Raw genomic sequence first — 27190 nt, forward strand, 5'->3', positions numbered from 1 at the left:
CACTCTTCTTGTTTCCCCCCTAAATCTTTTCTCAGTCCTCACTTGTTTCTTCCTCACCAACTGATGTTTAATTGCTTTTTTGCAAATGCTTTTCTATTCATACCCGAGTTGAATTTTGGGTTTTAGAACGTAGCATTTGAATGCTAGGAATGTTTCCCTTTGGTTCTCAAAGTGAATATGATATAGGTATCACATATAAGGTAAATCATGGAGATTTCAGGAGTGCATGCTCACTGAGATCATGTGCGTTCTGCCTTTTCCAGTCTGGGCCAACTTTATAGACTTGTGTTAAGCTTCCGTTGTTCAGGTGGGTCAGGATATGTTTCAGTGATTGGTAATTTTTATTCAAGATGCTCTGTATGTATGGACTTGTCAATGTTAGGAGGCATTGGGTTATGTTGAGAAGCAAATGGTTATAGGCTGAGAATTGCTACCTTCTCTCTCGATTGCTAAGATCTTACAGCTTCTTGTGATTTTTCTGTATCTCTTTCCAGGGAACTCTGATAGAATCTGTTGAAGCATGGGTCGCTAGCCTGCTGCAGTACATGCATTTGTCTGAGTTTGACTGCAGTAATAATGTTTTGGACATTTGTTGAACACATTTAGAATATAATATGCAGATGCATGTGTTTCTGAATTGATGTGATCTATAAAAATACCTGAAAACTTACGTAGTTTCAAGTAACACTTTGTGTCTTGAGCATACCATTGAATTTTATACCATTGCTATTTCTTACTGTATTCCTGTGAATGGGGAGTTGGATGCTATAGGTACTGGCAGATTCTTGATGGATGTATCTTGGATGAAACTGTACAGGATGCTTTAAAAGAGCTCTTTATCTCTACTGCAAGTGTCAGTAAACTCTGCTGACTTGATAATGGAGCTGGAGGCAAATGCTGTTCCATCTATTCTGGGACAGTGATCTTGGTTTGTGACTCTCATCCCTATGTAGCTTTGAGAAAGAGGAAGAGAAATTTCACAGTTGTAGGGCAAGCAGGAGAACAATGAACCACAATGGATTAAAAACTTTAAGAAAGGCTGTTAATAAAACTGCTTAGGGGTATGAGCTGTTGAATTATATCCAAGAAGGGCTGACGAATAAAGCGTGGATGGAGGGATCCCAGTGGTGTGATAAATGGTGGTGGAGCACACACATAGAAATAATATCCTTTGGTGTGGCCTACCCTTTTTGGCAAGGAAAATGAACTCTCTTCTGTCCTAAAGGAGTGCTGTTTGTTGCTGCCTAAGTCCCATCATGTGGCAGACCAATTTATTTGTGCATTGGTCAATATGGCATTTGTTAGGCATACGTGCGTACTGACTGGGCAGGGCAGCACATTCATACCATAAATCCAGAAGGGAAGATTTGATTGAGGAAGATGGGGGATGGGGATGAGCTGCCTCTACCCAGGTCTATTTTTATGTAGAGGGAGTCAGGAGCAGCACTAGGAAAAATGCCACCAGAAATAAGCCTCTTACCAGGTGGCTTGATACGTTGGGCCGTATGTTCTATCAACACCCATCTTTCACGCTGTCATTTTGACTCCTTCAGAAATCGATGCTTTTGAGGCAGAGCTCCTCAGGATTTAAAGTCATGACACTTTTGTATGTTGAAAATCTTTCTTTAGTAGGTTTCAGATCTTCCATTAATGCTGAATTTTTAATGTTTTAATAGAATGGTAACTAAGACAACTGTCTCTAAGGGAGAGGGAGAATAGAAGAGAATTTAATACTTTTTAAATTCGGTAAAAACTGCCTTAAAAATGGTTTGTCTGAGAGATCTGTGGTTTCTGCAATATATAGACAAATTTTTTCTGGTGTGTGGTATAAAGTTAAGGTGGTTATTGGTATATGTGTCATGACATGAATTATTTAGCTTTATATCTCTTTGACCTACCAAACCTGTCCTGACAGAACCTCCTGGCCATCCCATTAAGTAGCTCAAGTTTTTCCTGCGTCCTTTTAACACACCACATTCATAGGTACATGTGAAAGTAATACAGACCTGTGCAAAATGCATCAGATTGTTCCTGCAAGCTAGGTCCCATGTCTCTAAACTGGCCTCCTCTATGTGAGGATCCTTTTATCTTCTACCTTAAATTATTTCTGAGATAGGTGCAACTATTTCATTATATAATTCTGAAGCTGAGTGAAGCTTTCAGGGCGGCAAAGTGAATTCAAAGATGAACAGATGAAGTCTCAGGAACCAAGCACGGTGACAGCTCATGGGTCTTGTTCCCTTGTGGGACAAGGGCTCAGTCCCTATTGCTTGGTAACAATATGTTGTGCAGGGGTAGCACGGTAGTGTTTGCTCCAAAAGGTACACATTGCAGTGGCTTTTGAAAATGTAGAAGAGGTCCTTACTGTTGATAAAACAGATCCTGGGTTTTGCAACGTGAAAATGTGTACTGGGTCTGGTTGGGTTGGAGGTAGTATTCTTCATGGCAGCCTGTATGGTGCTGTGTTTTGGATTTGTGACTAAAACGGTGTTGACAACAACAAGTGTTTTGGCTATTGCCAATCAGTGGTCACACAGCATCCAGGTACACTTCTTTTTTTTGTTGTTGGGTTTTTTTGGGGTTGGTTTTTTTTTTTTAATTCCCCCTCCATCCCCACTCTGGCCCCAACTGTGCAAGATGTTGGGAGGGGACACAGCTGGGATAGCTGACCTGAACTGACCAAAGGGATATTCTATAGCTTATATTGTTATGCTCAACAATAAAAGCTCAGGGAAGGGAAGAAGAAGCTGGGACATTCATGGTTATGATGTTTGTCTTCACAAGTAATCGTTATGTGTGCCAAGGCCCTGCTTTCCACAAAGTGGCTGAGCATCTGCCTGCTGATAGAAAATAGTGAATAAATTCCTTATTTTGCTTTGCTTGCACAAGCAACTTTGCTTTAGTTATTAAACTGTCTTTATCTCCATTCATGAGTTCTTCTTGCTTTTGCACCCCTGATTCTCTCCTCCATCCTGTGGGGGTCATGAGGGCAGAGCGCATGCTCAGCTCATGGGTGCTTAGTTACTGGCTGGGGTCAACACACCACAAAATGCTATATCAAAGGGAAGTGTTGCTGGAAGTTACTGCAGTGAGGGGTTTTTCCACATTTCACAGCATGGTTGAAGGTGGAAGTGACCTTTGGAGGTCATCTTGTCCGAACCCCACTGCTGAAGCAGGGCCACCTGCAGCCAGTTGCCCGGGACCATGTCCAGACAGTGTTTGAATATCTCCAAAGATGGAGACTCTGCAACCTCTATGGACAGCCTGTGCCAGTGCTTGGTCACCTTCACAATAAAAAAAAAAGTTGTCCTGATGTTCAGGGGGAACCTCCCATGTTTCAGTTTGTGCCCATTGCTTCTGGTCATGTTCCCATAAAAGGTCACCCTTTCTGGCTGTTCACCTTCCCTTGGAGAATTGGAATGCTTGGAAATAGCAGAAAAAATAATATCTTCAGTCTTTTTAATTCATAGAGAAAAAAGTGAACAAAAACTGGTGATGATCTAGTGCCCACTCACTGACAGTTCCTGAATCCTTGCTACTTAAAGAGGCTGAGCCATAATGTGCTGAGGGGAGTAAATTGTTATTTTTGGCTCAGCTTTTTAGCTCTTCCTGAAATGGGGGAAGTCAACCTCCCAGAATTAATGCACGGATTTTGTTTCATGTTTTTCTGAAATGTGGTTGGTTGGGGCTTTTCCTCCCTTTGCATTTTAGAACCAATGTCTCAGGACGACTTGGTGCTTTAGCGCTTCTGATTACACAGCATAGCCTTAGTAAAGTAAATGACCTTGTTTGCTTAGAATTCTGCCACAGTTTAAGTGCTTTATTGCATCGAGTCTGCTTTTTTGTTTGATGAAAATGCAGGTGAAATCTATGTTATTGATATTCTCTGAGTTTTTTGTTAGTAATAGCTATAAAGATAAATATGCCTACAATACAAAAAGCAGAAGTCTAATGAAAACAACTGTGTTCTGCAATTTGTGCCTTGGAAATTGAAAACTGAGGGCCATGTCTTGCAGTGAAAGTGGAAGGGAACAGATCTGTCTGATCAGTTATCTTATTTATACCTATGCAAGGAAAATAAAAATTTATCTCTTGCCACTGAGGACTTAAACAGCATCTGTGAAGTGGTGTAAGTGCTGCTGTGTAATTGGGCTTTAGCCCTTTTCTTGGAGACTCACGATATGAATTAACCAAGGTTAAGTTTGTGGAGCTCACGATTACAGGGTATCTTAACCACCCAGTCTTGATGTTTTATTCCTTTTTGGTACATGTATGTACTAAGTATAGGACTCCCACATGCTACCTTACCAGACTCATGTTTCAGAGTCATCAGAACCTCAAACTACGCCCAGAAACTTGACTGCAGCCTCTACCACTGCAGCAACCTCAGAATGGCAGCTCAACAGGCAACGGAGTCCCAAATGAAACCTTACTACACAAGCACTTCAGTAATTTTGTCCAAAGTCTCTTGGAGAGGAGGAAATGTCTGTTTTGAGGTTTGCAAGGTCGTTATCCAAGCCAGATAGTGACAGTCATCACATAAAATGGGTAAGAAAGTAATGTGCCACATGAATTTCTTCTAGTATTGGCATATATCCATTTCTGTGGATGTGAATCCAGGCTAATGCAATAGTGAATCAGGACAAGACATGTTTCTCTTTCACCTTCTTTAATAGGGATGGATAACTGCATTTTTGAACTTCTAAAAAAAGAACATTTAACGTCTAATATAAAAGGTACCCTTTTTCTTCTTTTTGTGAAATAAAGGGACTGGTTGTGGTCTGTTCCAGTTTGGGCCTCTTGTAGTCTAAAGATGATGCTTGAAGGATGAATAGCTCACTAAGTTATAGTGGGTTTACTTAAGAATGTGCCTAGAAAAGCAACTTGCTAATCTACAAGCTCTTTCCTTGTGCAGGTTTCTCAGTTGCGGCATGAGCTCTCCATGAAAGATGAGCTGCTCCAGTTCTATACCAGTGCTGCTGAAGAAAGTGAGCCGGAGTCCATCTGTTCCACCCCGTAAGTTTTCAATCTACAGCACTGAACCTTCATCTGGTACTAAGCAGGGGTAGTTTGGACAATTTGATAGCTTTGAAAAGTAGTAAAATGATCCCTGTATTGGCCGGAACTATAAATGGGACTCTGAACTTGGTGCATGGCACCAGCTAGAAGGATTTGCCTTGGACCAACTGGCTACACTGGTGCCAACAGGAGTCAGGAGGGGAAAGTACATAGGGAGGCTGCTGACACAGCACTGTAACTTTCACACGAACGAGGTTGGTGTGGTGGTGAGGTGGACACGGTATCCCACTACACCACATGCCTTTGTATGCTGTGCTAGAACGTGCTACGTGTGCGACCTGTGTGCTTGAAAGACCTTGGAAATGTTCCAAGCAGAGGGAAGGAAATAAAGCATGGCTTACAGCATGGGTTCCAGGCAGTTAGCTGGCTGAACAGCATCACAGGCTCTGAGGGACTGTCTTCCCTTGCTTACAAAATCATTGCTGTGTTCTGGTAAAGCATGTGCAGCATTAATCAGGAAGCTATTGGGTTGCTCCCTGTAGTAAGGTGGCTTCCTTTCTCGTAGCCTTGGCTGAATAACTTTTCCATAGGAAGTCCAGGGAATAATAAATAAATGTTCTCCTTTAGAAATCACTGCAAATACATTGCTGCCCAAACATACTGGCATGAACAAAGCTGTATTTCATGTGGGTCAGACTGGTTTTGAGACCTCTGTTCAGTCTGTTCTCCTGTGAGATTGGCCATAATATAGGTAAAAATGAGTTAACACTGTTGTTTTTCATTACAAGGCTGAAGAGGAATGAATCTTCCTCCTCTGTCCAGAACTACTTTCATTTGGATTCTCTTCAAAAGAAACTCAAGGACCTTGAAGAGGAGAATGTTGTACTTAGATCTGAGGTGAAATTGCTCCCTTCATGTTTTGCTTAATAGAGTTGTTCATTTAAATGCCAGAACGCAGGTTTTGAGAAATGTGTATTACAAGTTGAGAGAGTCTAATAAAGAGTATATAATTCCACATGTGACACAGATCTCTCTGTAGTTGTTTAATCACCAGTCTTTATACTTCTAAATGAAGGAAAGGCTGGAACATGGAAGCCACATGAAGCGACATGCAAAGCAGTTTCCTTGCCAAAAGAATGTACAGGAGCATGGGCAGGTTTTGGAGTACAGCACCACACTTCGAAACAGGTCTTGAAGGGCTGATCTGGTAGAAATGGATGACGTTAGCTGCAGGTCTCAAATTTGCAGGCTGGCATGGTCTCTCTTGTACAAATTCAGTGTTTGTCAAAATAAAAATTGCTAGCCTAACTTTACATTAAATATCTTCAATTTGTGTTTCAAGTCAGGCTGTTAATATTTTAAACTGAATGTGGTTTTCTTGCCTCTTATTTCTGACAATATTCCATTTGTTTCACAGACAACACCATTTTCCCTGTCTGTCAGAAATAGCATTTTGTAATTGAATACCCTATGAATACTTTTATATTCATTTTCAATGCAACTTTTAATCTTTAGGAGCTTGTTACCATTTTGCAAACACTTAGCAGAGTATAGCAAAGACATACTTTTGAGATAAGAATGAATATATGAAAATAGACTATTATTACCATTTTCTACTGCAAATGCAGGGCCCATTGCAAATACGTAGTGTCACGTCTTTGGACAAGACACCGCATAATGGAGAGTGCTGTATGCTTCGTTGAGAAGCCACGCAAGGAAGATGAGCAATAGCTGGTTTGAGATTAATGAAGGTAGGGTTAGAACTGAGAGGGCCACTGCATCGGGAGCTGGTAGGAGAACGCCGTGTAGCAGTGACTTCCCTTCCAGGGAGATGCAGTCTGTGCCAGCGAGGCACAGGATGGAGACAGATCTGAAGCCTTTGAGCTATGCATCTCTCTACAGATGCAGTCTATGGATGTCTGTGCATGCCCCCAGTACTGGGAATAGACTACAGACGCACTGAGGTGGTGCCGGACAGAGCCAGCTGGGTGTAACCACGCTCCTCTTGGTGCTCCTAGAATTGTAGCAGAAAACACAAAGCAGGGAAGGAGGTAGTGCTAAGGTTTTATGTGAGAGATACGGTCACAGTGTCAGAACTTTTCAAATGCTATCTGAATGTTTTTTAAATACTGGAATGTTTAATTCAACTATTTAAACTGAGCATTTAATTAGTTTGTGATGATACCTAGCTTTGTTCAGGTGACCAGATCAAGCTCTGCATACTAGTCTTTTGTATGTTCAGGGCTTTTTTTGTTTTAAGTACAAAATACACAGGTGACATCTAGTGGGGATATGATGATAATGATACAAGCTTCTCCATGCAGTAATGTCTGCTGAATGTTCACCTGGCCCCTTTTTCCAGAACATGAGGGAGGGCAGCCAAAAACTGTAGTTTCTCACTGTCTTCCTGGAGGAGTGATTAGAAAAGCTTGTCTTTCTGAAGCAGATGGAAATGCAGCAACAGACTGGCAGGGAACAAACGTGCTAATGTAGCATTTCTGATGTGGATTTCTTGAATAGGCCTGTCAGCTGAAGACTGAAACAATTACTTACGAAGAGAAAGAACAACAGCTTGTCAATGACTGTGTAAAAGAGCTAAGTATGTCCTTATTCCTTTTCACTTTTCATTCAAGATTGTTCGGTTAAAAAAAGACAACTGAGTCAGATCGGTCAGTCATGTTTTTCTGTGGTACTTATTTTCCTTAATATAAATGGTTGTGAAGAGAAAATTTCTGGCTGAAATTTCAGACCAGAAAACTCTGGCAATAAGCTAAATATTTCTCAGCTGCAAAATAGTTTTGCATAGAAGATGTTATTAAGGGAAAGCACAGTCTCCTTTGCCACATGAGCACTTTGTGTCTTTCTGGTTTTATGTCCTACTGTTGTTTTTCAAAAATACCTGGCTGTGTATTGGGGAAGGATTCTGCTGAATCATGTGATATTCTGAAAGAACATCTTTCTACATACTTTCCTGCTTTCGGGTTTGTAATGTTAATTGTAATTGCTTATCTTAAAGGGGATGCAAACATCCAGATTGCCAATATCTCCGAAGAGTTAGCGAAGAAAACCGAAGATGCTGCCCGGCAGCAGGAAGAAATCACTCATCTTCTCTCTCAGATAGTTGATCTGCAGAAAAAGGCAAAAGCTGTAAGGAATCCAGTTGCAAGACTACTGTTGTGATTTGCTGCTACTGTAGCTGGAAGACAAGTTACAATCCTCTGTATACTAGAGCTTAAAAGAAATTTTCCATCCCCCTTATCTGGGTGACCTCATTTGATGTTTAATATCTAGCATGCTTGACTAGAAAGCATCAATTTATTAAAAGATGCATATATGATATATCAAATACAATAGTTAAATTTATTTTAACTATTAGATGTGAAATTCTGCACTAAGCTTAATGGCTTTGATAAAACAAGAATGTCAGCACAAGTATTTTCAGTGAGCACATACTCATTAGTTTTATGGCCTTGTTAACATTTTAAAGTGTTTAAATGTTTTTAAACTAACATGTGTGGACTAATATTGCTGCAGAGAGTGTCTTGAGAAAAGTTAGAATTTTCCTACTTACCTATAGTATAAGATATAAACATCATCACGGGACAAAACATGACAGTATTTCTAATGGGTTTTTGGCATATTTTAGTGTGCAGTTGAAAATGAGGAACTTGTCCAGCATTTGGGAGCAGCTAAAGATGCCCAGAGACAGCTCACAGCAGAGGTAAGTACATTACTTAGTATTACAGTAATTTAGTAGTAGGGCAATGGCTATTCGCTTTACCACGGGAGTTTTAGTCTAAGCTGGATCAGAAGTATTAAATAATTTTGCCTATGTATATGAAATGAAGGAACATTTATATTCCTGGTAGAGTTCAAAACCTTTTCCTTCCTGTTCACTTCTCCTTCAGCTGCCACACGTTTTTAAAAACTGAGGCTTATGGGCTATAAAGGAACCCTTTAGAGGTTGGTAGTTTAAGCCTATTTTGAATAGTGAGATAACATGGAAGAGCTCATTTGTACTGTATTTGTTCAGCAAATAAACCAAAGACAGTCCAGGATTCCTGGCTGTCTTCTGGGTGCTACATTCACATGAACAAAATGGACAAAGTAGGATGAATAAAGCTTGATCCCCTTATGAAGTGTCTTGCATTTGGAATACTTGGTGTTGAAGGTGGGAATGCCCACAGAAACTTCTCCTGCTGATGAACCTTTTGTATCTGTGGTGCTCCACAAAGATTGAGCTTATGCTTCTCTGTCCCTTTCTTGGGAAAGACATTAACAGGATCTCTGTTTCTAAGCCAAGTAGCTTACTTTTATGAAACTTGTAGGAATGTGGTATTTCAGACTTCTACCCTTTTGCCAAACTTGGCTGAAATGGCTGATGAACTCAAAAGCTATGAGGATACACAGACATCTGCAGATGGAGTGATAACATAAGATGTGTTTCCTGAGAAAGTCAAGCTAAAAATAAGGCATGGTCTCAAGCTGTTGGAGATTATATGTGTGTGTATATATATATATGTAAGTCTTGGGTTTAAAATTCCTAAGTCCTTTGGAACGCTGTGAGATGTCTTGTCCTTTTCCCATGATGTTTGCCACTCTGGTCCATCATGGCAGTAATTAGGCACTATACCTGATCAGAATAAAGGTACTTTTAGCTCTGTATCTTCTCCTTGACAGTGGCTTCATGTAGATACATGGGATAGGAAATGGAGCAAACAGTTCATTCCCCCTGGCCCTTCCTGTTACTAATCCATGTTATTTATTATTTTCAATTATATTCACCCTCTAGAGTTCTTTTCCTTTGAAGTGGCATTTTCTTCCCTACAAAAAAAACACCATTATCTTTTACCAGTGTGAAAAGAATTTGCAGGCTTTTTGTGATGATAGTGCAGCCCATAAGGCCTCAGACTGTTTTCTGTATGTTGCAGTTGCGGGAGCTGGAAGACAAGTATGCAGAGTGCATGGAAATGCTTCATGAGGCTCAAGAAGAGCTGAAAAACCTTAGGAACAAGACTATGCCAAATGCCATATCACGGCGGTACCACTCTCTCGGTCTCTTCCCTATGGTAAGCAGATTTAAGAAAAATAACTGCTCATAGCAGAAAACAACCAACCAAAGGAAATGTGAGTGTTTGCATCTGACTTACAGCTTCAGGGATGGGATGCTAGACCGGGCATGAGCATGGGTGAAATGTATATTTATATAGTGTTAAAGGATACACAGTTCTATACACCTTTGTTATGCATCTCCTGTACTGTAGTGGCTGATTTTCAGTAGGCGCTTCCTGTTTTTCTTTATATCCTTAGTGATGTAACTTCCCAATAACATAACGGTTTCCGGACATGGTATCCTTCTAGTCACTTTTGATATACATTCTAGTTCTTCAGTACTTGAATAAGTTACACATATATTCTTGTTTTAGGGTCACTGAAAATTCAGTGGTTCATTAAAAGAATATTTGTTGCTAATATGTATATACATTAGTCTTCCAGCTTTCCAGTCAATTTTCATTTTTAAACCTTTCTTTTTTCTGGAATGGCACCTTATTAGTTATTAATTCTTTTATCTAAATAGTTAATTATTTTCTGCAATGCCAACTTACTAATACTGTGTTATTTGTTTTTCTTTTGTGATTTTAACAGGATTCTTTGGCAGCAGAGATAGAAGGGTCAATGAGGAAAGAACTGCATTTAGATGAACCCGACTCTCCTGACTTGGCGTATGACTGAAAAGAATTTGTTCCTAATTGATTACATCTGAAGTTAATTATTATTTTATTAGAAAGGAAAGGTCAGGAAATAGTTGAGCTAGGGATTTAGAAAGAAACATTTCTGGCAGAGTGTGAATGATAGAGAGAAAGGAAGATAAATTGTCTGGTTATTGGGGTGGTTATTTTTTCTGCTAAAGCTACCAAAAGAAAATGCCTCTTTATAGGTTTCGTCTTGTCCCTTGAACTTTTTGTCTTCATTCTTGAGTGCTGAGAATGAGAAAAAGGTTGTTTTCTTGTGTGTTACTATGCTAGGTTTTTTCAGTTAATGATTAGGGGATGAGTTCAATTCCTTGGGTTCTCTCTTCAGGTGTTATAGCAGAAGTTAACGAGGTAATTATTGATCTAATCCAGTTTTCACGGGGAGAACATCAGTGCAGACAGGGATTCAGAGTGATTGGGTACTTACAGTGTGATGTCCGTTACACCTGTGCTAAAGTCCTCTTGAATTAAACAAGAGAGTGGTTTGAAACAAATTAAGTACTTGTGACAGTCCAAAAACTTATTATAGATAGATATAGCTTGGCAGCAATGGCCTTGATGACACCAGTTGCATGTGTACTCCAATAGGTTTATCTCATCTATTTGTACAAAGCATGGATTACTTAATTTGAAATAAGTTAATCCTATTTAGAGGGTCTGCTAAAGAAACAGTTTACAAAGAAATGACAGTCAGAGAAGGCACAATAGCCATTTTCCAGGAACCTTCTAACTATATTTACAAAAAACTTGACACATACTTAAGCCTTCTCTGAGCAGGAGGCTTTGACAAAGTGAAATCTTGATTAGAAAAATGTAAGATCAGAATGATGTGAGCATGCTCCAAACCCCATAGCATCCTTTTGTCCTTCCAGACTAATTTAACTTAAGGATAGTTTAACTTCTTTAGAATATCTTTTATCTTGCTGTACATGTACCAAAGAAGGATACCCTTTTTTTTTTTTTTTTTTTTTTTGTTTCATGGGTTGTCTTGGCCTTACTTGTTTGCTGAGCAGTAGTAACTGTAACCTCTGTGGGACCATTTATTGATAGATGCTCTTAGATTCAGCCTCTTAAAGATCTACAACTATAGACTTGGAGCCTACACACACAGATTGCCACTCTTGAGCACTCGTGGGCGGAAAGAAAGAAATCTGGGTGACATTGAATAGCATAAGGCATGCTGTCATTGTCATACCCTGTCAGTGTTACCTTTAAGCTGGAAGGGATGCACTGTTCTTGTGTTCAGCCATTGTGGAACTGTAAAACCAAGCAGCAATGGCACTTCTGTAGCATGATGTAGGGCAAGTTTATTTTGTCAAGGAATTTCTGCTGAGGTGTCATCTGATCTTAATCTTGAAGCAGATGAACAATGTTTGTTATATCAGGACAATGGTGATAAAGAATGAACTGTAGAAGTAGGTCCACAGTTAGGTTTCCAGCCTTGATGGCTCGCTCTAGACTCTTGGTCCCTTGTATTTCTGATTTCTTTTTTTTTTTTTTTTTTTTTTTTTTTTTTTTTGTATGCTACTTAGGGGGGTTGGAAATTGGTTTCAAAAAGAAAAGATACAAGACTTGCTGGCATAGAGATACTCGGTAAATTATATTCTTTTTTAAAATGGATTAGCCAGTTCATAGTTAAGAATTGAATGGAGATCTATTTTGTTTTTTAAAAACTCATTTCCACACAATGGCTTTTAGCTGGTTTTAGTTGATGTACTGAAATGCCCTTTCACTTAATTTTTATTAACATTTGAGAGGGTCCATGCACATGATTCTCAAATGTTCTGTCTAAAATATTCTAGGATGATGGAAGTACTATGTTGATGAATTGAATGTAAGGGCCAGACTGTAGCGAGTATGGGACCCTGTGGATACTACTTCACAGAAACTAAAAGCAAGGTGGTTTGTAGAGCTGTGAATAGGAAGGGTCATTAACAAGCTGTTACCTGTTTCTCTGTTCCTTCTTAAGGTAAGAAGGCACTGTGTGATTATTAACTGTGTGTATGTCTTATCAGTCATCAGAAGCGGGTCTTCGAGACGGTGAGAAACGTTAACCAAGTTGTCAAGCAGAGATCCATGACTCCGTCACCAATGAATATCCCAGGCTCTAACCAGTCCTCTGCTATGAACTCAGTCATTTCTAGCTGTGTCAGCACTCCACGTTCCAGTTTCTATGGGGGAGACATCTCTAACATTATGATAGACAACAAGACCAATAGCATCATCCTAGAGACAGAATCCTCTGACAATGGGTCAGTACTGTAGCACTGGGCTTTGCTTTTGCTTATTTCTTACATGAAGGCAAAGTGTTTCTATTTTCCTGGTTTTGTTTTGCATTGTGCAGTTAACACAATGACGTACATCTTCAAAAATTACTTTATTTTGTGCTTGTAGTTTTTGAGCACTCAAGTTTATTTAAAAAGGAAAACTTTTTTGAAAGTACTGTGTATCGGTGTCTGCAACTCATACCTGTTCTGAGGTGCAGCACCACCAGATAATGTAAAGCCACGCTTCGTCTTTGCAACTGTGGGTCAACACTTAAAACTAATGATATTTTCACCATTTTACATTAATGCCAGGGAGTTCTGATCTAAGTTGCAGCTACAGCTAACTCCTCCTGATCGTAAAAATAAATAAAGAGTATGCATGTAGGTTACCTAATATGAAAACTTGTGAATGAAACCAATCAGACCTTTACACATCTAGCTACTTGTCTCTTCCCCCAGTACAGCTCCACACTATGCTGTATATACTTCCCAGTAAAAATGACAGACTATCTCAAAACAAGGAATATTTGACAGCATAATGTACTCTTGTGACTCATTATGGTATTCTTGCAGCGTTGGCCCTGTAAGATGTGGCCTGCTTACTTGAGTTTGTATAACTGTAAGAGACCCACAAGAAGTCAACATCTCTCATCTCTTTATAGGAGGAAGCTCTTAAGTAAAGCACAGCTTTTCCAACCAGGAGGTTCCAGGCAGGAACTAGGATTCAAAACAGTTTTAGTACGAAAGAGAAAGAAAACATTGGTGTTTGCCTTTGAACTCTCTGGATGAGTAGCAAGTTGTTCCCAGACATAGTAATTTAAAGGTATTGGTGAATGTCTCAAAAGTGTCACTGGAAGTTTTAAGCATCTCTAAGAATTTTTTTTCCTCCCTCCCCTCCTTTTTTTTTTTTTTTTTTTTTTGTGTGTGTGTATGTGTGTGTCCTGTTATGTTTTAGAAATGAAGACAGGCTGAAGAAGCCTGGAACTCCAGGGACTCCAGGCTCCAGTGACCTAGAGACTGCCCTTCGTAGGCTGTCCCTCAGGCGGGAGAATTACCTCTCGGAGCGGAAGTTCTTTGAAGAAGAGCAGGAAAGGAAGTTGCGGGAACTGGCAGAAAAGGGCGAGCTCCATAGTGGTTCTGTTACCCCCACAGAGAGCATCATGTCGCTGGGAACTCACTCCAGATTTTCAGAATTCACTGGATATTCAGGAATGTCGATAAGCAGTCGCTCCTACCTGCCAGAAAAGCTTCAGATTGTGAAACCACTAGAAGGTGATAACAAAGGGCCTCGGCCTTTATCTGTTCTTCTTAGTGACTCTTTGTGGTCTCTTATCCATCACCAGAAAGCAGGAAATCTTTGCAATACATATTCTTTTTACTTCAGAGACAGTAATCCACGCTGTTGGTTTGAAATCTTCTAACTACTACATTTCCTTGAGCCTTAAAAGTGTTAGGAAACAATTCCAGCCACAGCAGTAAAACAAATGTTACAGGCCACACATGCATGAGCAGTGCAGCTTTACATCTAACCTAAATCCCAATGTTGCTATTTCATACTTAAAAAAGGAAGGTGGTTGAGTATCTGAAATCTAAGCAGAGTATTAGTTCATCAAATCTCAGTTCTGCACATCAGTGTCTGGAAAGACCTTTACCTACTTCATTAGTCCAGTTGGTCTAATAGGACTATTTTTGTGATTAAAAATGACCTCTGGACTCTAATTGGCTGTTTGAGTGGCCACACGTGAGTCTCTATGGCTTTGGTCTCATGTGTGGGGTTTTTTTAAGTCAAATTTCCATCATATGTTGTCTCAGAAGGCGGCAAGATATAGGTAAATGGTAGTGAGGCCTAGAGCTTTATTTCAGAGTTAAGTGCATTTCTGTAGCCCGTCTAACAAAGCTGACAGAGCACATGTAGTATAGTCTGCCTGGCTTTCTTCACTCCTTTCAGGCTGTTGCTGGAAGTTAAAGTTGAGTAAATTCCTTCAGGTTTTAAACAAAATGAAGCTGTTTCCTACTTCACAGATACGCTAGTTACATAATCTAGCTTTGGTTTATATCTCTCTCTCTTTTCCTTTAACAGAACTCTGGTGTTACATTATATTGTTTATGTGTATTTTAATTGCAAAAGCTCGCTTTTTCATCTTTTTAGAACAAATTTATTTGATTTATAAGGAGCACTTAGCATGACTCGTATTCAGAAGCAAAAATAACCCTTCTTGCGTCCTGAAGAAAGTGATGTGCTATATCTACCTATGCAAATGGAACTATAGCCATAGTGCACACGTCCATACTGTTTAGCAGATTTTAGTAGTTTGTTTTCATGACTGTTTTTAAATGGTCGTAAAAAGTCTTGTAACACATGAGGGAAGGGACTGTCCAGCTTTGTTTCAGTTACTGGTTGCTACCACTGTAATAGATTTCTGTCACTGTCCCGTTATACCTATTTTTTTCTTCCAATAAACTCTTAAAGTCTTTATCATCTTTCTATCTGTCTGGGGTTTTTTTTTTCCTGGTTTTTTTCATTGTTTTCACTGGGTCATTTTTTTCCTTAAAATTACTGCACCTTTTAAGGTACTTCTCATGTTTGGTTTTACATCTCACTTGTGGTATGTTTGTGACTGCCTGTTTCATAAGTTCAGTGTTTGTTATCTTTTATTAAATATATGTTCATGATTCTGTTCCTCACTTCAGCTTAGTTTCCTTCCCAAGTATTTTTTGTGAGATTTAACTTCCCTCCCTCCCCGTCCCCCAACTTCATGGATACTTTCAAACTACTGGAGCAAAACAGTCTGCTGTACCTGCAGACTGTTATCAGTAGCTGTGCCTTTGGGTTTTTATTACTGTTTTCCTAAGGGTGCTCATGCCATAAAACAGGGAAAGAAAAAATCAGTTTTGTAATATGCTTCAGCTTAGTAGCTTCTGTTCCTTTAAAGCAATCTTTTAAAACCCACAGTAAAATTGAACAGACTGACAGAAGCACTAAGAAATGAATCTTCTTTAGCACCTTTAAAAAAACCAAAAACTCTCTGCTTTCCTTTAGTTGAATAGAATGATTGCTTGATTTGACTTGCTTTAGTTACAGTCTTGTGGGCTTTTTGGTTTGATTTGGTTTTTGTTTTTAAAGTGTGCATCTGCAGGTGGTTGTACCATAAGCACAAAATAACACTCCCCATGTCCTGCAGGAAAACTAGAGCCTTGGACTGATTATATCCTCACTCTGTTGCAATTGTGGCAGCAACAGACCATGAATTTCCAAGCTCTCTCTGACGCCCACACTATACCTGCGATGATGCAGTTATCAGGGATAGAAAAACAAACTATTCATATAATTAATTTTGCTTTTAAATTTCTTCTCAATTCAACCTGGCAGTCCCACTGTTGCACGCTAATTCCCTCATGCCAGCTTTTTCTGATGGCATAATTTACCGAACTGTCTAGTAGGAGCCGGGGAGTGAATATAGGCCAAGGTGGTTTATTCCCCCCTTCAGTTTGGCACAAAGTAGTTGGCAACTGTTGCATTGCTTTCTGCATTAGTGTTAATTTTCTGTATGGAAAAATTAAAGCTCTCTTTCACACATTTTATGAGATTGAAATTAAAGTAACAGAGGTGGGGAGAAACTCAGATAGCCTCCTTTTTGTGGTGAAACTTAGGCCACTTTGATTTCCAGCTTCCAAAAGAAACTAATAACATGTAGCATCAATAGAAACATTAAAAGAGCAAAATGCAGATATTCTGGTGAATATATTTCCATAGGAAAGATACAAAATGTTATCAATTTAATGCTTGTATTCTGCAGAGTTTCTCTGAGTATCAATTTTGGTGAGCTTTAAGGTGAAAAAGATTACATCTTCAGAAGCTTGTATATAGAAGTTAAGTAGCAACAGGATTTTATACTTGCATACCGAGCAGAAAGAAATTTTGATTTTCAGTGGTTGTCTGTAACTTTTGAGGGTATTACCATACCGCAAAGCTCTTTGCTTAAGACTCGACATACCTGGCACTTCTCCACGTTCTGCAATATTTCTTTTATGTAGAAGCAAAAAACCTTGACCTTTGTGACAACTCAGGAATAAATATAAATTATACAAGTTATAGGGATGTTTTCTTATATTTATTTATTTTGGGGTTGTAACTGTTTCTACATCTTCAGCCTCAAGAGTACCAGTCTAAAACCTCTTTAGTCCCTCAAAAAGTACTTAAAAAAATAATAAAATAGCACCATTATCCAGAGTAATCTAACAGGTCCAATTATTCTGACCTAAAAATAACATGTTTTAAAAAGTGAGATAGACTGAATTAAAATGCTAGTCACTGGTCCCAGTCATTCTACAGAAGGATGTTTTCCCTGTTCACTTCCTGTTTACGTAAGCTTCCCGTAATGCAATATCCTTATTGTGAAGTGACCGTTTTTCTCACTCCATAGGATTTTTCTAAGATGCAAAATAATGTGTATAAGATCCATCCCTTCCCTAGTTACTACAGTGGTTTAGATTTTTACATATACCATGCAACGCGTTGAACGCTCTTGGTCTTTGAATACCGGTGAGATGTTTGCATGCCAGCTTGTTGCCTGAGTCTGTATTCTGCATGGGGGAGAGGGGACAGGAACAAGAGATCAAAAACTGCTCTGATTTGAGCTGGCAGAGATGAAAATAAAGATGTTTTGTTTGTGTCACAGGACTTGGAATGAATAGTTTTAAGTCACACGTTACAGCACAGTAGTGATTGGTGGACACATAGAAAACTTCAGCCCTTGCCAGCAGAGCTTAATCGCTACTTTGAGGAATCAGATAAATCCTCCCCTGATTTCAGTGGGCCCATCTCAGTGTATATATCAATTTAATCTGATGCATTGCTGTTTCTGACTCACTGTCTTCTATTGAACACTGAATATTGAACGCTTTTCTCTGTAAAATGCATCTCTTTCCTCACTTGAAACATTTTTCTGCCAAGGACAAAGCTACAGGTACAGTAGCATTTAGTTATGTAGTAGTTAAGTTCCTGTAGCATAGGGGCTCGGGCAGGGGCCATACAAGTGTTTAGTCTTAATGTATAGGTCAGAGGTATTATCTGCTTACACGTGCCTGGAGTTGATGTGGCTTTCTAATGTATGGTAGAAAGCTGAAATTGCTGTGTAATCTGTGACTGCTGTCCTCCTGTTAGCCACTGGTAGTAGATTCTAGCATGTTTCCAACACCTACCTTAGTGTGAGCTTAATGCGGGAGTATGTGGTATATGTTCCTCTTAGAGCTTTCTGTGATGGTGCTCAGATAAACTGTTAAATGTTAATTCCTTCTACTCCTACTTAACCCTGTGAATTTAGGGGGATAAGTATAAACGGGGAGGGCATGTGCGTGTGCACAAGTATGCCACATCTTACAACCATACTTTACCTATCCAAGTGCTTATGTGATCAATTTATTTCATATTGGTGTGGAAATGATGAAGAGTAGGTGAAGCAGTTTAGACTTGTAGCTTGTCTTCCAAGAAATATTAAAGCCTAGAAATATTAAACCCAGAAACATTAAAGGTTTGGAGCTCCCAAACCTTTGGTCTTCTGGATAAACAAAGTGGGATTTTCTGCCATTTAGATCCTGTATTGATTACTGATTTATTTTGGTTGTCTTTTGTGTTCCCTTTCAAGGTTCTGCCACTTTGCACCACTGGCAGCAGCTGGCTCAGCCTCACCTGGGTGGGATCCTGGACCCAAGGCCTGGAGTTGTCACTAAGGGCTTCAGGACACTCGACCTGGACCTGGATGAAGTGTACTGCCTTAATGACTATGAGGAAGATGAGACAGGTGACATTTCTTACAAGGGCCTAACTACCTCGACGCCAATTCAGCACACAGAGACCTCAGGTGAGAGGTCACAAGCACAAGTGACTGTTTCAGACAACAAGAATAACCCCCGCCAATCTCAGGCTTTCACAGAGGAGATGCAGGAGTCCGCGACTGACGATGATGAGGGGTCTGGTGAGGGAAACTCATTAAGTCCAGTAAAACTGACATCTTTACAGGATTTTGATTACTGGGCCATTCTCGCATCTCTCCAGAACAGCATCCATAGTATTGCTTTGTGTGTAGCATCTGCACGTTAACACGTGCACTAGTTAGAACATAACCATTCTAACATTGGCTCAAAAATCCTCTCTTTAATAATCTTTTAATTTGACTTTTTTTTTCAGTAACAGCATCTGTGGTCAATATTTTACTCTATTTTGATAAGAGAAGGCTGCTAAAAGGAAGTGGTTGGTTCACAAACCATTGTGTGGCATGTATGCAACTTGTATGTGTATTTAGTGCACGCTTTTCAGTGTGTATGATGTATAGATGATATATATTTTGTATGCCTATAGTGCAGATATTCTTCTGTTCATAAGAGGTGATGCCATGCTTTAGATTTTTGTACTTTGGGAAAAAACCAAAGACTAAATGATGACAAAAGGTGCATCTAAGTTGCCTTTGCTGAAACAAATGGAAGTGCCTTGAAAATCAAGCAAAGAAATTCTGCAAGTTTAATTCAGTTACCTCAGATACAGTTACCCGTTTTTAAATTCCCTTTGAGATAGAGAACGAAGACGATGTTTTTATGCAGAGAATAATGACATTTCCCTCATTCCCTCTCCACCACACTATTAAATTCTGTCCTTCCTATTTATACCACATTAAGACTTAAACATTTTTAAGTGACGCAGCACTGCATGAATTGTTAGATACTCTGAACTGACATTTGTGGTCTATTATTGCACAAGGCTACAGGTTCTCAGACTACAGATATGTTTTAAGTTTGTGTGGTTTCTTTTTTTTTTTGTTGTTGGGGTTTTTTTTGGGGGGTGGTGGTGTTTGTTTTGTTTTAATAAGCTATATAGGAGTGTTAGTCTTTGTTAAGATTTGCCACTGGTAAAAAAATTCTATTTAGTCCAGAATCAGAAAACTACCAGAGCTCCTTTTTCTTCAGACATCTTGTTTTTACATAGCTACTTTAAATGAGGTCACTTCCTTTCCCCTCCTCTGTCTGGAATAGATTGTAATTTATTATTTGACTGGTCTTTGGAAGATTAGATTGTCTCAGGGCTAGACATTCTGTAGTATTTCTGCTGTTTTTGTGATGTGCAGAGTATCCTCGGCTCTCACTGAAATGGCATACAGTGCTTTCAGCTATTGAATATAAGCTACTTTTTGCAGCCAGTTGTATTAAGATTAAATTTAGAATCACAGAATCATTTAGTTTGGAAAAGACCCTTAAGGTCATTGAGTCCAACCATTATCCTAACACTACCAAGTCCACCACTAAGCCATGTCCCTAAACACCATGTCTACATCTCTTTTAAGTACCTTCAGGGATGGGGACTCAGCCACTTCCCTGGGCAGCCCATTCCAGTGCTTGAACATCGAAACCTTTCAACTTCCCTTTCCACTGGCAAAAGTTTATTCTACGTATTGCCCAGGAATAATGATTATATTAACTTTTAATATGGAAATAAATAATGCCTCCACAGGAGTTGTGTACAGTTTTGGATATTACTCAGGTGTTTATCAACAACAGCAGGAAAAGCTGGAGATCTAGGAAACATGGACTGAAATAATCAAAGACCAACATAACTGGCATTTTTTAGGGTCTTTGGAATAAAAGATTCAAGAAAAGATATGATTCATTTTAAAATGTGTTGCTGCAGGGAGGAAGGTAGCAAGCAGTTCTTCATGTACTCAGGTTACAATAATTGTGCAAAAAAAAGCTATTCAGGTTACATTTTGGGCAAAGAATTCTCTAATTGTAAGAATATTCAACACAGGAACATGTCAAAAACTTGAAAAACTTACTGTCATGGACTACACATAGACAGGAATATAGATATAGTTTAGAGAGTTTGGTTGGTTTTTTAAGAACAGATTAGTAAAATATCTGTGGGTAATGATTTGGAAGAGTTCTTTGTTTGGAAAAGAAAAACAAATGTAGACCTGCACTATGATTATAAACGGGCAAGAAAGACTAGTGTTTCCCTCCATTTCCTTTCTCTATTATAATCTGAATACAGGTCACTGCTATTAACAGGTTATTCCGTAGTTACTGCTGATTTTGCCTGAGAGAACTCTAGTGTTGTGTTTTAATCCGGCAAGCAGCTGAACACCACGCAGCCAGTGGGATGGGGAAGAGAATCGGGGGGAAAAAAGTAAAACCTGTGGGTTGAGATAAAGACAGTTTAATAAAACAGTAGAGGAAAATACTACTAATAATAATAATATACAGAATATACAGAACAAGTGATGCACAATGCAATTGCTCACCACCCGTTGACCAATGCCCATTCCATCCAAGCAGCGATTGCTGCCCCCTGGCCATGAGCATGACGTCATATGGTGTGGGATAGCCCTTTGGCCATTTGGGGTCAGCTGTCCTCGCTGCACCCTCTCCCAGCTTCTTGTGCACCTGGCAGAGCATGGGAAGCTGAAAATTCCTTGACTGGTGTAAGCCCTGCTTAGCAACATCTAAAACATCAGTGTGTTATCACCTTATTCTTGTGCTAAATCCAAAACACAGCACTATACCAGCTACTAGGAAGAAAATTAGCTCTATCCCAGCTGAAACCAAGGCATCTAGTTATCTCAGACAAGGTTTTTAAGCATATTCCCTACCTTATAAAATGGCAAGTAGATAAAATCTATGAAATTGTCATAGTAATCTTATTTCACTGTCTGTTGTTTGCTGAGTAATTTTGATACGTTACAGAAATAATTTGGTCAATATGAATAACTTCGATGTGTAGAATAAACAAATGCACTGAAAACTTCAATTTCCCATTCCTTATCCTTCCTCCAGATTGCCCAGCTGCTTAGGATTTAGGAGTATTCAGGAGCCACCACATCATTATTGATTGCATTGCTAAAACGAAGTAAAGATACTGCTGTATCTGCTTTTTGTTGAAGCAATTTGTCAGGCAGTATACAAGGAGAAGATAATTGTGGATGTTTTCAGAGTCAGAAGTTTCAGCTGGTTGGGATCCACAATTTGCCCACTGAAGGATACCTTCTGGGAGCAGAATGTGTGCTTAGCTTATGAATTTATTTTTCATTTAAATATTGTGCAGCCATTGCTTCTCTTGAAAAAACCTCCTCAGCATTCTTTCTGCCTGTCCTAGATTTCTCTGTAAGAAATGCTATACAGGTAGGGGGTTGTATCGACCTGCATTTCCTTAGAGTGCTGTCACAAGCGTAAGGTTACGACCTCCTTGCTTGCAGAATTCTAGGGGAGATTCCAGGCAGCAGTGTGCAGAATAAGCTCTTGCTAGAGAATGTGGAAGTTAAATAAAAAGGGAAGGAGGGAAATATTTTAGATAAAGTCTTCAGTGGTAGTGCTTTGGCTTGTAATCCAGGATAGCTCCATTGTGGAAAAATCTGGCTCAAGAGGTTCTTAAAAGCCAGAAAGCATCTCCCTACAATTGCTGTTGGTAGGCCATAGGGCATGTCAGTCTAGAGCTACAGCTCTTCTAACCTGAGAACAAAACATCTTTGGAAAAACGGTGCCAACAACGACCATTCCCAGCAGGCGTTAAGTCATCTTAGTCTTTTGGGTAGGTGTCTGCTTCATTTGATGTGTATTCTTTGAGGGTTGCATTTTTCACTGTTCTCTGGCAGAGTACTATGAGGTCCTATTTTTACTGCCATTTTGTGGGCATGTAGAGTGCTGCTTGAGATGAGTCCTAAGAGAAGTCATTTTAACATCCAGGCTCAGGAGAACAAATATTGATGGTAGTGCCAAAGACATCTTGTAGCCAAAATAAATGTATTCAAAACAGAGTGTCAGTTGTTTCTTGTTGAGTGATGGATAGAGTCAGAAATCATTCTGACTAAATAAAAAAAAGTTACAATCCTTGAATTTTTCCTGTCCCTATATGGAAAGCTGTAGTAGCCATTAATATGTAAAATAACTTCCTCACCATTTGTGCAGATTATATCCCAATCATGGCACTGAATATTTGAGAAGAAATTAACACACATGCAATTTATGACCTGGGGTTGGTCTCTCAGAGCTGTATACGCTGTGTGGGCTCAGTAATTTTATGAAGGATTGTAAATTCCAGAATCATAGTTCTAGCCTAATAGCCAGGAATAGTTTGAAATTTGTATATCATTTGAGTGGACTCTCAGCATAATTGGAAGGGTAAAGAAGTTATAGGACACGGCATTGTTAATACCATCTAGGACAAGTAATTTTTTCAGCACAAATTTTTAGTAATCTCAATATTAATATTTTTTTTTATTCTTTGAAAGAAACTGTAGTGTATTATAAAACTGTACAGAGTCTGTTTTGGGGGGAAGGGTTGTTGGGTTTTTTGTTTTGTTGGTGGCTTTTTTTTTTTAATTCATTGCCTTTTCAGGTTTCCCTTAAACCCCAAGCCATTCAAAGCACTTAATAATATTGTGAATGTTCTTATTTTGAAGTTGGAAGGGCTACACTTGATTCAGCCTGTGCCTAACTGCATGCTAGTTTTGGGTGCATGAACTGGTCTTTCAGTACTTGTGTTTGTTGGTTCCACTGATTGATTGCTTTGAACAGTCATGTGCTCAGCATTACGGGATCAGCCCTCTTGTACTTAGTGTTTAGACCTTAACAATGACATGGAGATCTTTCCAAATAGATGCCTAAAATCACAAAAACAGATAATGAATGTCTTATGTTTAAGTTGTTTTTAGCAGGATTACTATAAATGCTTCTAAGAGGTTACCATTGTACAGAAAAGCAATAAATTTTGTAATTCTTCTTAGAACTGAGGTATTGATGCATATTTAAATATATTTTATTTTCAAACAACATGAATAATTCACAGTAATTATTTCTTTAAGAAAAATCTGTCAGCATTTGCTGTCTGTACTGTTAAAATGCTAACATTTTAATTTGGGATCCTAGCCTGCATAAAATCATGTTGAAGCCACATTAAACACATTGAAGTTTTTTACATCTGCGCCCCATGGTTATATACATATGAGAAGGAAACCTCAGCCAGAAGAAAGCTAAGAAAATAGTGTCCAAAGAATACCAGCCTTGGTTCAGTTTTTCATCTCTTGCTGTTTCCAAAGGCAAAATAAACTGAAAGTTTGGAAATGCAGATATTCAGAAAATAATGTTATTGTCAGTTGTTTAAGAAGCGGAACAGGAGTAACACTCCTGGCATATGGATTCTTGTGGGTTTTGGGCATTCACAGGAGAAGCGGAACAGGAGTAACACTCCTGGCATAGTCATATGGATTCTTGTGGGTTTTGGGCATTCACAGTTACCCCTAAACCCGAGGTTTTCTGAAGGACATTATGGCAGCGTTTTCCAAAGGACATCTGAAGGCACCTAAACGCCTTTAGGAGAGCACCATGCTCACATTCTACAGCTGTTGTGTTTTATCACCCATCTCCATTTTGTTTTAATAGTTACTGCAGGCATCAGCTCCAGTATTCCCTATATTCTCCCTCTTCTGTCAGCCAGGGGTTTTCAGTACAGGTAGCGCTGGGTATCAGAGCTTTCACCTTCAGTCACCAGGAGGGGATGAACTCTGCTGAATTTAGAGAGTATGCAAAGCAGCTGCCTTGTCCTGTGCATCCTAATGGGGTTTGGTGACCTAGTTTTCAGGAATTTCACCTTACCAAAAAACGGAGTTGGTGGCGTAGACTGGCAAAAGTGAAGTCCATAGCTTGTATCCTGCATGATGACACTGGAGAAAAAAAGTGCCTCTTAATGGCCCTTCGTTGTTATTCTCTTCCAAAGTGGGCAGAGCTTTTTTTTTTTCTATTCAGCAATAAAATAAACTTCTAATGCTTTAAAAGACCATCTCCATCTGTTGCTCTAAGGAGTCCCCAACCTGATTGTCATTCCATCCCTGTTTCACCAGCCTGTGCTAAAGAGATGTCCAAATTCCACTGTTCTCTCTGCTGAAAGAGCAAGCAACCAGGTTTCCTCCTTTTGTTGAAACATGCCAAAGAAATGATGAGCAGTGGCTTGCTTCAGAGTCAGGCTAAAACTTTACATTTGTGCCAGTCTGGATCAAGCCACATTCTGAAGATTTCCAATTTTTTTTTTTTTTTTTTAAAGCTCATTTTTGCATAAATCTGTATTTGCCAGGGTAGGTATCTATATAAAATGCAAAGATTTACTGGCCGCTGTGACCTCTCTGCCTCCTCAGCATTCATCTGGCATAAGAGCAAATCTGAGTTTGGAACCAATGGTCCAAAAGCCAGCGGTGTTTTAGTATAGCGGCCTCTCACAAATCTTCTTCAAACTCAGTTTGTCTGACACCTTTTTGTGGACGGGGCAGGCCACTAGTTTACCTGCTGTAACTCTGCACCTTTCTCTGCACGAGCTGGTTGAAAATCCAGATTAAACAGTCTTTTGAGGCTTCCCTGAGCAGAAGATCGTGTCCCAAACTCATCGGGTTTGCCGCTCGTGCCTAGCAGAATGGCCCGTAAGCTCCAAGTGCTGAAGCTGGATCTGAAACAGCTCTGAGCTATAGAAAATCAGCTTTGTGTTCGGAGTGGGGAAAGCTCTGGTTTGCCAGAAGATGGAGCTCTCTGCAGTCAGTTTGACTAGTACCTGCCTTTTTTTGCAGTATTTGAAAAGATGTTTTTACAACAGTGCTCGTGCTTACAGGAGAGTCTCTCTCTGCTATAATGATTTTCTGTTTTTCCCAGAATGCCTAAGAATTGTTTGAGAAAACTTAATACGGTAAAGAATCATTAATTGCTGAGAGAAAAGACATGATCCAGCAGCCATCTAAGGTTTAGCTTGAATTTAGGGGAAAAATGCACATACAGTTTAGTTTATGGTTTCCCACTGGATGAAATTACACGATGTTTCTGTAAATCTTGTTAAACACTGAGTTATGTACAGATTCTTTTTCATACAGATCTGAAGCCTCGTTGTTAATCATCTACTACTTTGAAAAAGAGGGTATAAATAAAACATTTGATATCAGACACAGTCACATGGAGCAGATGTTTATATTTAAAATAATACTTCACTGTATGTACATGTGCTAATAGTATCTCTTACTATTACTTCCTCACAAACTCAGGAGATGGGCGTTCTTATGTAAAATCACTAGGTTAGGAATGAATCATTTTGTTTCGATTTTATAAACTTTGTTCATTTACAGCAACAGGTTCTCACTCTCTTTGTATTGTGTCCAAAGGATGGAAAATGCTACAGCAATGTGATACACCCCATTGTTGACTGATGGAGAATGAAGCTGGTACAGGACTTTCTTAGTGGTATTTGAGGGTGGAATACATCCTTGGAAATTGATTTGGGGGGGGCGTTGAATAATTTCAATTTGTGTCCTCCTATTAGTCAGTGATTTCTCTACTTTTAGCAGCCTTCTCCTATCTCTGACTCATTAATAGCAATGAGTCTTGCTTTTGCTAATGCAGCTATGTATCTTCAATGTGCCTGTTCCCAATCTGAGGGGATGCGCAGTGGGTATTACAACTGAGGAAAATGCACTTTCTGTATTACAGCTATGTGCTTTGGGTTGAGCTTGCAATCTTAAACCGGCATTGCTTTATTCTGTTCTCTATTCATCATCCAGGGATAATTGCTTTGTTTCTACTTGATTTGTGTTGAAGTCCTTTGTTTTCTCTAAATAACCAATTTTTTCATGTCCAGTTATTTGAGCTCTTTCTCCAGATTTTCTTTTAACTCTCTACACTATGGAGAGAATCATGATTGCTAGGCTGTGCTCCCTTGTAATAGCTTTTATAGTGCTCACACTAATCTCTAAAGCAACTGGATTCCTGAAGCATCATAATTGCCGTCTCTGGAGGTGAAGTAGAGCTTGTTGTTATGTTATGCTGTGCTAACATTTGAGTGTGTTAACATGACACTCCAGTGAGTTTTTAGAAGTACCCTTCTTTACTGTACAGCAGTACATTCCAGCGCTAACTAGAAGTTACCTCACGTCGTTTGCTTAGCCACTTCTGCTTCCACCAGTCACACTCCCCATGCTCTAGCCTTCACACACTGCTTATATGTGCTCTTAAAGGACTACACTGTTTTGAAGCTGTGATACTTTTATATATGACAAAGGGAACACAGCCACAATTAAGACTTGCCTTGCTTCTGCTAAGCATCTCTGGAAGTTCAGAGCGGTGTCTGGTCTAGTTGGTCTG

At 39.3% G+C, this 27190-nt stretch overlaps 1 protein-coding gene across 2 annotated transcripts in view; it reads left to right on the forward strand.

The window, feature by feature from the left end:
- Nucleotides 1–27190, forward strand: part of TRAK1 (trafficking kinesin protein 1) — a 90348-nt gene that overhangs the window by 54650 nt on the left and 8508 nt on the right. The window contains exons 5-14 of one of the 2 annotated variants that reach the window (XM_035891599.1): nucleotides 4916–5016; nucleotides 5808–5916; nucleotides 7540–7618; nucleotides 8036–8166; nucleotides 8666–8740; nucleotides 9951–10088; nucleotides 10666–10742; nucleotides 12788–13024; nucleotides 13995–14311; nucleotides 18685–19014. In XM_035891599.1, coding sequence (XP_035747492.1) covers nucleotides 4916–5016; nucleotides 5808–5916; nucleotides 7540–7618; nucleotides 8036–8166; nucleotides 8666–8740; nucleotides 9951–10088; nucleotides 10666–10742; nucleotides 12788–13024; nucleotides 13995–14311; nucleotides 18685–19014 — 1594 coding nt within the window. The remainder of the gene's footprint in view (nucleotides 1–4915; nucleotides 5017–5807; nucleotides 5917–7539; nucleotides 7619–8035; nucleotides 8167–8665; nucleotides 8741–9950; nucleotides 10089–10665; nucleotides 10743–12787; nucleotides 13025–13994; nucleotides 14312–18684; nucleotides 19015–27190) is intronic. The other variant, XM_035891600.1, reaches the window with a different exon arrangement.

This window comes from Egretta garzetta, unplaced genomic scaffold (assembly GCF_000687185.1).
Source record: "Egretta garzetta isolate BGI_Z169 unplaced genomic scaffold, ASM68718v1 scaffold403, whole genome shotgun sequence".
Lineage (NCBI taxonomy): Eukaryota > Metazoa > Chordata > Aves > Pelecaniformes > Ardeidae > Egretta > Egretta garzetta.